The sequence below is a fragment of the Triticum aestivum genome, chromosome 6A (genome assembly GCF_018294505.1).
Source record: "Triticum aestivum cultivar Chinese Spring chromosome 6A, IWGSC CS RefSeq v2.1, whole genome shotgun sequence".
Taxonomy (NCBI): domain Eukaryota; kingdom Viridiplantae; phylum Streptophyta; class Magnoliopsida; order Poales; family Poaceae; genus Triticum; species Triticum aestivum.
In genome coordinates this window covers 152540797-152553564 of record NC_057809.1, presented here as the reverse complement: position 1 = coordinate 152553564, position 12768 = coordinate 152540797, and the positions used below count along the sequence as shown (strand labels likewise).

The 12768-nt window shown below is 42.5% G+C and overlaps 1 protein-coding gene across 1 annotated transcript; it reads right to left on the bottom strand.

Annotated features, from left to right (window-relative positions):
• Positions 1–2540: 2540 nt before the first annotated feature.
• On the bottom strand, positions 2541–5501 carry LOC123129549 (FAM10 family protein At4g22670). Its single transcript, XM_044549669.1, has 6 exons — positions 5038–5501; positions 4867–4947; positions 4624–4676; positions 3457–3597; positions 3256–3372; positions 2541–3157 (listed from the first exon to the last, which is right to left on the bottom strand). Exons 1-6 carry the CDS (start codon positions 5453–5455, stop codon positions 2564–2566), a joined length of 1404 nt encoding a protein of 467 aa, XP_044405604.1. The 5' UTR covers positions 5456–5501; the 3' UTR covers positions 2541–2563.
• Between the last annotated feature and the right edge of the window lie 7267 nt (positions 5502–12768).

The following is a 12768-nucleotide window of genomic DNA, read 5'->3' as shown; positions in this document are numbered from 1 at the left end:
AAATCATCTGGATAAAACTCAGCTAGCTTCACTAAGCTATCCAAGTTAAAAGCAACAAATCCATCGTTTGGGTTGAAAGAAGCCATGTGACCAAGTAATGCAGAATTTACCTCATTGAAACGGTCATCAAACTCTTGAAGTTGCCAGTCAATAACAGAATTAAGACACTCTACTCGGTAATGCTGGAGGTTTGTCTTATTAGTTTTTTGTCTTGGTTTGTGTCGATTGATATATTGCTCCTGCATGTCCGCCTTCTCAATGTGATGTTCTTCACAAAATGAATATGTCTTCTGTATCAGTGAGTCCCATCCATTCTCCCTTAGTTCTTGTAGCTCATTCCTTGTGGACTTGACACATGACATGGCATTTAGGATGTCTTGATCCTTCTTTTGTAAAGAATGTGACAAAGTATTTGCATTTCCTAATATATGCAGCATCATGTGCAAATAAAACACAAAATCAAAGGTCTCAAAATATGCTACAAGACCACGCGCCTGACTTTTCTTTTCATTTTTACCTTCTTTCTCCACATATTTCAGAACAGACATGACTGCAGGGAACAACTTCACTAGACTTGAGAGAGTTCTGTAGTGTGAGCCCCAACGAGTGTCACCAGCTCTCTGAAGAGTTTGATCTTGATTTAACCCTCTGCCAGTGCTAATCTGCCCACTACCTATGGCTTTTATTACATCCTCTCGATGTTTCTCTCTAATCATGTCCTTTCTTTTGCAAGAAGCTCCAACCACATTAAATAAAATGGAGATCATGTAGAAAAAATCTGAAATATCTTCATGCTTCTTTGCTACAGCTACAATAACCAACTGGAGTTGGTGAGCAAAACAATGCACATAATAGGCTGATTTATTCTCTTGCAAAATCTTTGCTTTCAAGCCATTGAACTCGCCGCGCATATTGCTAGCCCCGTCATAACATTGTCCTCTGACTTGTTTTATGCTTAAACCAAGATCGGTGAATAATTTTTGAAGTGCGGCCTGAAGACATATTGCCGATGTTTCTTGCACATGTACTACTCCAACTAATCGTTCAATGATAAATCCATGCTTGCTAAGATATCTCAAAACAACTGCCATTTGCTCTTTGTCAGACACATCAGCAGCTTCGTCAATCAACAAACTAAACACATCACCTCCAATTTCTTCAATAATAGAATTCAAAGTTATCTGTGCAAAACAATAAGGGCATCATTAGAGATTAGTGTAACTTGTAAGACAACAAAAAATAGTAGGAAATATAATTTAACGATGATGTTACCTTGGCAAAATAGTTGGCAATTTCCTTCTGAATATCTCCACATACCCACTTGCAATTTTGTAGAGCATTCTCAAGAGCTACTTTTCGTATATCATCATTTTGATTTGCCAAAGTTTTTACCAACTCTCGAAAGTTTCCCTTATTTTTTGACTCTTCTGTTTCGTCATGGCCTCGGAAAGCTAAGCCTTGATGCAACAAGTATCTAACAGAATCAATTGAAGCATTAAGCCGAATTCGATTTTGTTTTTTTGTAAGATCAGTTTGCTTATCGAGAGCTACCCGAATTGATTGATCTTGATTCATGAAAGCATCACACCGTTTTACTGCTACATTATGAAAGCTGTTAACATTACCTTTACCCTCGTGGGTATCCAGCCTACTTTTCTTGTTTCAACCGTTCCAACCATTAATTCCAAATGCATCACTCCCAGCTTGTTCCTCATTATTATCTCTGAAAAGATAACAACATAAACAAAAGGCCTTATGCACCTTATCACTATACTCAAGCCAACGACCATAATCTTTAAACCAGTCTGGATTAAATCTTCGTTGTGTATCTCCAATGTCCCTGTGTGGATAAACAAAAGTAGACGGCGGCCTGTAAGGTCCCCTTGTTAAATATCGTCGCCTAATCTCATCTTGTTTCTTAGGATTTCTTGTGTACTCCGGAATTCTCTTCCGATCAACCGGATCGTAGGGCAATTCATCTAAATTAATCTCTTTGTGGATAGAAGGCTTTGGGAGACTACTTGCAGCGACATTTGATGCAGTTTGCTTACATCTGATGGGTGACCTCGATGTCCCCCCATCATTATCTGGGTCAGGTGATCGACTTCTCTTTTTGGAAAAATATCTTTCCATAGCCTGCATCAATGAAAGTCCATGAAAATAAGAATTAGAAAATTAGGGCAAAAAGCTCCCGTACTAGGCTATTAGATTTAGATTGGGTAGAACGTACGGAGGGAAGAGATGTGGAGGTGATATTACTGCCTTGAATTGGACTGCAGTTGAGCGGAGCGCTTCGACACTATTTGCCGTCGGGCGTCGGCGTCAAGATGAGGCGAGGCGGCGGAGAGAGAGGCGAGGCGAGTTGGAAAGCTACGAGGCGTGCGGCTGCCGTCCGTGTATTCCTCGTACAGGTATTGATTGATCTTCTTTTTTTAGATGTCGTACATGTATTGATCTAGGACTAGTAACGAAGATGCCTGGGCTTTTGGGCCTTTTATTTGTCTAATCATGTGGCGTTAGCAGCTTAATGGGGTCAGACTTAATTTTTTATCGGGGTTAAGCCTTATATGTCGTACATGACATGCACGTAGGTAGCGAATCTCATTGGGTTCATCTGAACCCAATGGTTCAACGCTGGCTCCGCCACTGCCAAGAAGCTCCAGAAGTAGGAGGGTCTGCTGCTCTTGGGCACGGCAAAGCGCTCGGTGGGGATGGGGATGCTGTTGGGTTCCGTGTCGGGGAAAGGAACGAAGTTGAGCCCCGTTACATCAAACCCAGCAAAGAAGCCCAATAGAGGAGCCTTCCGGTGGTGTTTGCGGTAGCATGCTGTGAACTTCTGATCGGAGAGGAGGCTGTGCCAGCGCTTGCAGACAAGGGAGGCGTGGGGGAGGGAGGACGGCTGACGAGGGAGGTGGAGGATGATCACCTCCAGGAGGTCATCACTGTCCAGCGGGGTTGCTGGCACTTGTGAGGAACTTATATTGTCGTCATCGAGGACCTCAGATATGTATTCAGCTGATGCTGTGGAACACAGCAGCCTCTTGGCAGTTCCAAGAAAGTCACCATGCATTCCTCCAGGCATACCACCGCCAGGGAAACCACAAGGCATGCCTCCACTTGGTGACTGCTCGCTCCTCTTTGCCTTCTCATAAGCAGCCTGTTGAAAGCACACGGCACGAATTCAGATCTAACCATGACCAACATTATGCCTGAGCTCCAACCAGAAGTAGAAATTTTAGTACTATGAAGAATGACCTGTGCCTCAGCACGTCGACGAAGCCGGTCACGCTCAGATTTCTTGTCATTCCTCTCTTTCCAGAGCCTGTCATACTTCCTGCGGTGCTCCACTATCTTGTGTGCATTAGGCTCCACCTGCAAGATGGGAAATCACGATCATATAAGCATGTAATGTAACATGCAGGGAGAATTAACATAGCTACTGAAGAAATACTCCACCTTCTTGAGGGTAGCTTTGATCTCATCATTGTAATCAATGTTTGACGCGGCATGCAGATCACGAGCAGCTTCCTCCCACTTGCCCAGCATAGAATTAGCCATTCCACGAGTCTTGTAGCCTTTTGCAGAGTCAGGGTTGATCTATAAGAAATACAAGGATATTAAGTTACAGGGCATCATACTTGCAAGTTAGAATCAGCATAAGTATTGTATCCTTTGTATCCAATTTTGCCACTAGACCAGATAAAGCATAGTTGCAAGAAAGTGACAGATAGAGAAATAGGCGACAGTAGGATGGGTGAGTTACATACTTACACTCATCCTGCTACAAGTTAGAATTGATGTAAGTAATGCATTACTAACCATCCTTTTAATTTCAATTCTTCCCTTGACCTCTATGTCTATATCACTATATAGTGTACGAATAACTTCAAATATTAATTGTTGGATGAAGCCAATCCGACGGTAGAGATGTGGCAAATCCAAGCACTATTGGCCATTGGACATCCTCTTCACGCTACCTGATTCTGCCACATCTATTATCTAGAAGATTCCGTGGTTGGTGCACAAACTTAAAAAGGTACTTCTTCTTTGTTCTAGAATACTCTGTATTTTAATTCTTTAATTGTTTTCTTTCTAACTAAATTATTGTAATTTTTTACTTTAATGTATAAACTTCAAATCATAGACAATTCTCTTTGTTCTAGACCCTTTCATGCATTTTCTTTCAAAAAAAGAGCTATTCAATTTTTTTATGATTATTTGAATTTCAAGCCTATAATAGCGCTTTCATAAAGTAAATTGGTCTTTGAAGATTCAATACTAGCTACTCAAAACTGCAATATGAGATACTTAAAAAGTTAAAAGCAAACTTGTTGGATATATTTCACGTGAGATTTGTGTTGTATATACCCTGCGGTCTTCAACATACTTTTTAGGTATAATTTCAGTTTCAATGGGATGAACTACGAGAATTAAATCTACATCTTATATGTTAGCTAGGTATATATAACTCCAAACTCACATGTATGCATGTTATAATGTGGCATGGCGCGCAATACACGTGCATACTTCAGTTATCTATGCTCCCACATGTAATGCATGTGTACCTTACTAGTAGTGCATGAAAATGAGCGAGAGAAAAATAATATGGAATAAAAGGGGAACATAGTTTTCACCTGTAGCAGCAGCAGATTTCTTCATTTTATTGAACACAGATGCTGCATTAAAACACAAAGATTCCATAAATTTAATCAATTTGTGCTGCTAGTGAGTAGTGACATAGCAGCAAGTCCCTCTGTTTTGATACGGAGGGAGTATTTGATTAGAGAGAGTGGATTCAAATTAAACACAAGGATGTTTTGTACAGTTACATAAGGAAGGAATGTGTAAGTGGGCTCTATATTATACCTCTAGTAGCATACATCATTGCAGAGGTTGGATTCAGGAGGATTGCCTTGGTAAGATGCTCGACAGCTTCTTGCAGTTTCCCTGACAATTAAAACCGTGCACAGCGCACACATGGGCGGATCAGAAAACAAAAATGGTAATCGAGTCTAATGCAATCGGGAACCAGGCTACCTTCTGATATTGCCTCCGTCGCCATGCCCTTTTCTTTCTGGGATGCATCGCGACTCTCCTCAGTCACCTCGAACGAAGGATCCCCCATCTTCTGGGGAGCGTCGCTGTGGTCGGGCTGGACGACGTCCCCCTCCAGCTCGAGATCGGACTCGACGATGTCCGCGTCGAGCTCGTCGGTCTCCACGGTGGGGTCCCGCATGTCCGTGCCGTCCTCCTCGTTGATCGGAACAGAAATCAAGGGAGTGGGGTGGGTAGGGACCTTGGGGCCGGATTTGGCAGCTGCGGCGGCGGGGAGGTCGGCGCCGAGACTGGTGAGGTAGTCCCGCAAGAAGGCGAGGCTGGGGTCGACGAGCAGCGCCGGGTCCTTCTTGCAAGCCTCCACGAAGGCCCGCAGCTCGCCCACCCACGACATGTCCATCCTCCTTTCGTCTCCTAGCTCGCCCTCCCTATCCAGGGTTTGGGGTTTCTGCTCTCTCGCACTAGACTAGATCAGGGGAGAGATCGGGCTCCATCTTACCATAATTTGGTAGTAGTAGTTTCTAACCCATTCTAGTGACAAGTGGACCAGTGAGTGGTTTACAACCAAGCCTGGCCAAGTGGGCCGGCACGCCACGGCCGGCGGACGCTTAAACGTGCCAGGCACGACAAAGCGGGCGCCCCTATTCCTCGCCTTCTGCGAGAATTTTTTTTGGGAGCGAAGGACACTTTATTGATTAATTGGAAAGTTTAAAGGAATACAAAGAGGGTCAAGTTTTTTTTAAGACATCAAAGAGGGTCATGTGGATAGCCTAGTTAAGAGAAACCAAAAATTTAAACTCTCGAGGGGAAGCTATTGCAGGAGCTTCTAAGCTAATTGACCATGTTCTTAATGCCCAAACTGCTGAAACTTTGGCACTGCTGCGAGGTTTGAAGCTACTTTCAGAGATTGGGTGCACCAAGGTGACAGTCAAATCAGATTGTCTAGAACTGATTGAAGCATGCACTGGAAGCATTGAGATGTTAGGTCCCAATGCAACAATACTTGTGGACTGTTTTCATATTGCTCATGAAATTCCTGGAATTTGTTTCAAGCATTGTCCAAGAAAAGCTAATGGATTGGCACATTTTCTGGCTAGGTACTCTTATGATGTTAAGTCAAGTTTTGTTTGGGCAGATGTTGCTCCCAGTTTTTTACTTTCTCTTGTACTCAGCGATGTAACACTGCCACAATCTAAATAAAGTGCCATGAGGCTTTCCTTTAATTTTTTTTAATCAAGCTATGAGCTTCTTTGTTTGTGTCCCTACCTTTGAAGATGATATCACATGCTTCAGAAAGCAGTTGATTCCACATGGGACGCCTCGTGTCGGGGGGCGCCCAGATTGGCTGGCCCAGCCCCTCGGAAGGCAAAGGCCTGTTTTTTTGTTTTATGTTCTCATTTTTTGCTTTATTTTTTAATTTTATTTATGTTTTAAAATATCTACATATATATACAAAAAACACTCTTCAAACACACATTTCAAAAGTTGAACAAGTATTTGATTTTTTTTAATTAGTATTAGAAAATGTAAAGTAACTATTTGAAAAATGTTAAACAAGTATTTGAAATTTTTCAATAAATATGAAAAATATTGAACACATATTTTAAAAATATTGAATAAGTACTAACAATTGTTGAACTAGTATATGAAAAATGTTGAACAAGTATTTGAAAATATTGAATAAATATTTGAAATGTTGAATAAATATTAAAAAATATTGAACAACTATTGAAAAATGTTGAACAAGTATTTGAAAAAAACGTTAATCAAGCATTCAAAATAATAATGTTGAACGAGTATTTAAAAAATGTTGAACAAGTATTTCAAAAAATGTTGATCATGTATATAAAAATGTTGAACAAGTATCAAAATAAATGTTGACAAGTATTTGAAAAAAATATTGATCATGTATATAAAAATGTTGAACAAATATTTGAAATGTTGAACATGTATTTGGAAAAATGTTAAACAAGTATTTGAAGGAAAAACCAAAAAAAAGAAACCCATGGAGAATAAAAACCAAAAACAAAACAAAAAATGGAAAAGGAAAAAAGTAAACTAAGCAAAAAATGAAGAAGAAAAAGAAAACAAAAATGATGAAAAAACAAAAAAAATCGTGAAAACAAATGGAAAACCGGCTTCACTCGCGTCAACAACGGGTTGCCTCTCAGTCTTATCTCATGTTGGACTGTGGGTGAGTGGATAGCAGCGCTAAATCTCCCATAGAAGAGCAGGGATTGATTCCTACATATTATTTTCCGCTTGGTTAATCTTTTCTTTTTGCGGAAAATAGGGAGATTTCATAACTCAAGGCGGCTTTTCAGTCGTACACAAGTTTACAGCTTCGTATGTGTCCATACCAAACCAAATGGCAGTATGGGGTGTACTACGCCCGTAGGCTGCGAGGCTATTGATACGTCTCCGTCGTATTTATTTTTTCAAACATTTTTGCCCTTGTTTTGGACCCTATCTTGTATGATTTGAATGGAACTAACCCGGACTGACGCTGTTTTCAGCAGAATTACCATGGTGTTGTTTTATGTGTAGAAAACAAATATTCTCGGAATGACCTGAAACTCCACGGAACATCTTAGAAAAACAATAAAAAATCCTCGCCAAAGATGAAGACCAGGGGGCCCACACCCTTCTCACGAGGGCGGGGGGCGCGCCCCCTACCTCGTGGCCCCCCTGTTGCGTCTCCGACTCCAACTCCACCTCCATATATTGAATTTCGATGAGAAAAAACAGAGAGAAGAAATCATCGCATTTTACGATACAGAGCCGCCGCCAAGCCCTAAAACCTATAGGAAGGGCTGATCTGGAGTCCGTTCGGGGCTCCGGAGAAGGGGATTCGTCGCCGTCGTCATCATCAACCATCCTCCATCACCAATTTCATGATGCTCACCGGCGTGCGTGAGTAATTCCATCGTAGGCTTGCTGGACGGTGATGGGTTGGATGAGATTTATCATGTAATCGAGTTAGTTTTGTTAGAGTTTGATCCATAGTATCCATTATGTTTTAAGATTGATGTTGCTATGACTTTGCTATGCTTAATGCTTGTCACTAGGGCCCGAGTGTCATGATTTCATATCTGAACCTATTATGTTTTCATGAATATATGTGAGTTATTGATCCTATCTTGCAAGTCTATAGTCACCTACTATGTGCTATGATCCGGCAACCCCGAAGTGATAATAATCGGGACCACTCCCGCTGATGACCATAGTTTGAGGAGTTCATGTATTCACTATGTGCTAATGCTTTGTTCCGGTTCTTCATTAAAAGGAGGCCTTAATATCCCTAAGTTTCCAATAGGACCCCGCTGCCACGGGAGGGTAGGACAAAAGATGTCATGCAAGTTCTTTTCCATAAGCACGTATGACTATATACGGAATACATGCCTACATTATATTGGCGAATTGGAGCTAGTTCTGTGTCACCCTATGTTATGACTGTTACATGATGAACCGCATCCGGCATAATTATCCATCACTGATCCGGTGACTACGAGTTTTCCATATACTGGTTTACGCTTATTTACTTTCCCGCTGCCACTGTTAAATCACTACAAAATACCAAAAACATTACTTTTGCTGTCTTTACTTTTGTTACCGCTACCACAACTATCATATTACTTTTCTACTAAACACTTTGCTGCAGATACTAAGTTTCCAGGTGTGGTTGAATTGACAACTCAGCTGCTAATACTTGAGAATATTCTTTGGCTCCCCTTGTGTCGAATCAATAAATTTGGGTTGAATACTCTACCCTCGAAAGTTGTTGTGATCCCCTATACTTGTGGGTTATCAAGACTAATTTCTGGCGCCGTTGCCGGGGAGCATAGCTCTATTCTTTGAGTCACTTAGGATTTATATCTGTTGGACACTATGAAGAACTTGAGAGATCCAAAAACCAAGATCTATCCCTCAACTACGAGGGGAGGTAAGGAACTGCCATCTAGTTCTGCACTTGATTCACCTTCTGTTATGAGTAAGTTAGCGACACCTACACCTGCATCTGCTATTCGTTATGATATGTCGCATGTTATTGATGATGCCACTTCTGCTATGCATGATACTTATGATGAAACTGCTTCTATGCCTGATACTACTGTGCCCCTTAGTGAATTTCTCGATGAACAAATTGCTAGGGCTAGAGAAAAAGAAATTATTAAATCTGAATATGATGATGATAGTGATGATGACAATATGCCTGTTATTCCTGAGGGCTATCTTTTTGATATGGAATCTTCTACCGCTATTTTAGCTTGCAAAGATACATATGAGCTTAAGAGGTTATTAATTAAATGGAACAAAGAATCACTTAGAGATAAAATGAAACCCGACCCTGCTTTTGCTACTTCACCTATTTGTGTTCCCGATAAGGATTATAAATTCTCTGTTGATCCTGATATAATTACTTTGGTTGAATTTGATCCGTTTTATGGCTATGAATCTGAAACTGTAGTGGCACATCTTACTAAGTTAAATGATATAGCTGCCCTGTTTACTAATGATGAGAGATCGCGTTACTTTTATATACTCAAAATATTTTCGTTCTCATTAAAGGGTGATGCTAAGATATGGTTTAATTCTCTTGATCCTGGTTGTGTGCGTAGTCCCCAGGATATGATTTATTACTTCTCTGCTAAATATTTCCCTGCTCATAAGAAACAAGCTCCTTTGAGGGAAATATACAACTTTGTGAAAATTAAAGAAGAGAGTCTCCCACAAGCTTGGGGGAGGCTTCTCAAGCTACTTAATGATTTTCCTGATCATCCTCTTAAGAAACCTGAAATACTTGATATCTTTTATAATGGACTAACCGATGCTTCCAGAGATTACCTGGATAGTTGTGCTGGTTCTCTTTTTAGGGAAAGAACACCAGACGAAGCTTAAATTCTATTGAACAATATGTTGACAAATGAAAATAATTGGGCACCTCCTGAGCCAGCTCCTGAGCCAACTCCTGCTCCAATTACTGAGCCTATTCTTAAACCAACTCCGAAGAAGAGAGGTATTCCATTTCTCAGTCCTGAAGATATGCAAGAGGCAAAGAAATCTATGAAAGAAAAAGGTATTAAAGTTGAAGATGTTAAGAATTTACCTCCTATTGAAGAAATACATGGTCTTAATATACCGCCTGTTGAAGAAACTTGTAACGCCCCGAGACCGATGTGCCAGGTGTCCTCCAGTTATTCGCTATTGTTGCCTTGTCATGTGCTTGTGTGTCATGCATTGCATATCATGTCATCATGTGCATTTCATTTGCATACATGTTCGTCTCATGCATCCGAGCATTTTTCCCGTTGTCCGTTTTGCAATCCAGCGCTCCTATGTCATCCGGTGTCCCTTTCTACCTCTTTTCATGTGCGGGTGTTAAACATTCTCGGATTGGACCGAGACCTTCCATGTGGCCTTGGTTTACTACCGGTAGACCGCCTGTCAAGTTTCGTGCCATTTGGACTTCGTTTGATACTCCAACGGTTAGCCGAGGGACCGAGAAGGCCTCGTTTGTGTTGCATCCCAACACCCCTCCAAAGTGGCCCAAAACCCATCTAAACCCCTTCTATCATCTAGAGCGTTCTATCACGATCATGTGGCCGAAAACCGCACCTGATTTGGACACTCCTAGCTCCCTCTACCTATAAATATGTGTGCCTCTCGGATTTTTTCGCGCAGACGAAACCCTAACCTCCTCCTCCGCGCACCGCCGGACATTTCGTCCCGCGCCGGACAATGTCCACCCCGCCCGGCCACCTCACTCCGACCAATGGCAGCGTGCCACGTCACCTCCGCCGCCGGCCACAGCCAATCGGGTCGTGCCACCTCACCCTCTCTCTCCTCCCACCACCGCGTGGCCCGCGGGACCCAGATCGGGCCCGCGCGAGCCCACGCCGCCTCCGCCGTTCGCCCGTTCGGCCCGCGCCCCAGCGCCGCTCCCGCCACCGGAGCTTCTCGCCCCTTCAAGATTCTTTGCAGAGGAGCTCAAGCATTCTTCATCTTGCAATCCAGAGTGCAATTCTTTCTAACGTATCATTAGAGGTGGTATTATGTCATTCTTGATAATTTGAGTTCATGTTTCATGATTCACATGTTGTTAAGAATGAGATAGTTAAACCCATCAACTTTTCAAGCATGAGCTCTTCTCAATCCATCAATCGTTTTGGTGGATTTATCTTGGGTTATATTTCACCTAAAGCCTTCGCTAAGGATTGTTGCTATTTATGGTGCTTATAAACGACCCAAGTTCTTCATTTATCCTCCCGGTGAAATAAGCTTCTCGTCTCCTTGTTCTTACCAATCCAATTTTTTTCCCGTGAGTGGCAGGTTGTCACCTCATAATTTTGAGATGTATTCCATAAGACCATATCAAGCTTATTCTTTTCTTTGTTGGTTTTTCCAACAACTCCGTTCGACCCTTCTCCTAAAGATGCCTCTTCAAGCTCTTGTGTGGCAGAAGTTGGCATTTTCTTCTCAATTCTCCAATGGCAATTATCTATCTTCTATTCTTCCATTCCGAAGGCATTGTGATGTTGCTCTCCTCAACCCATCTTCTCGCATTGTCGGGACCATGTTTTGATCGTGCTTATCCTTTTAACTGGAGTATTGTGAACCTTTGCTCAAGCTCTTTCATTTTATCAAGTTTTTCATCTCTTTAAACCGGAGTGCTATCCGAGATCTTTCTTACCCCTTGTTCCATTCATTCAATAGTTACAGAGGCAGTGTATTGTGATTTCATCAAGTATCTTCTCATCTTATCTAGTTCTTATTCAATTCCGTTTCTTTTCAATCAGAGTGCTGCCCGAAGTAGTTCTCCCTTGTTCCCCTTTTCTAATGGAGTGTTTTCAGCTCCGTTCATCTCCGTTGTATTCTTTTCTCGTATTGGCTTAACCTTTTCAAGGTTCTTTGGTTTCACTCGTTTGTCAAAGGAACAACTTAGTTTTACCTCTTCTCTTTCTCTTCTGCTTTTCCCTCCGGTGCCATTCTAGATCTTGGGACGAGATCCTCTCGTAGTGGTGGAGTGTTGTAACGCCCCGAGACCGATGTGCCAGGTGTCCTCCTGTTATTTGCTGTTGTTGCCTTGTCATGTGCTTGCGTGTCATGCATTGCATATCATGTCATCATGTGCATTTCATTTGCATACATGTTTGTCTCATGCATCCGAGCATTTTTCCCGTTGTCCGTTTTGCAATCTGGCGCTCCTATGTCACCCGGTGTCCCTTTCTACCTCTTTTCGTGTGCGGGTGTTAAACATTCTCGGATTGGACCGAGACTTTCCATGTGGCCTTGGTTTACTACCGGTAGACCGCCTGCCAAGTTTCGTGCCATTTGGACTTCGTTTGATACTCCAACGGTTAGCTGAGGGACCGAGAAGGCCTCGTTTGTGTTGCAGCCCAACACCCCTCCAAAGTGGACCAAAACCCATCTAAACCCCTTCTATCATCTAGAGCGTTCTATCACGATCACGTGGCCAAAAACCGCACCTGATTTGGACACTCCTAGCTCCCTCTACCTATAAATATGTGTGCCTCTCGGATTTTTTCGCGCAGACGAAACCCTAACCTCCTCCTCCGCGCGCCGCCGGACATTTCGTCCCGCGCCGGACAATGTCCGCCCCGCCCGGCCACCTCACTCCGCCCAATGGCAGCGTGCCACGTCACCTCCGCCGCCGGCCACAGCCAATCGGGTCGCCCCACCTCACCCTCTCTC

What these genes read in the sequence shown, in the direction of transcription:
- LOC123129549 (XM_044549669.1), bottom strand. Translation starts at nt 5,455, where the DNA reads ATGGACATGTCGTGGGTGGGCGAGCTGCGGGCCTTCGTGGAGGCTTGC. An exon ending in AATGATGTATGCTACTAGAG is followed by an intron (nt 4,677 to 4,866) that starts GTATAATATAGA and finishes GTTTTAATGCAG; the next exon opens with CATCTGTGTTCAATAAAATG. An exon ending in CTGCTACAGGTGAAAACTAT is followed by an intron (nt 3,598 to 4,623) that starts GTTCCCCTTTTA and finishes TATTTCTTATAG; the next exon opens with ATCAACCCTGACTCTGCAAA.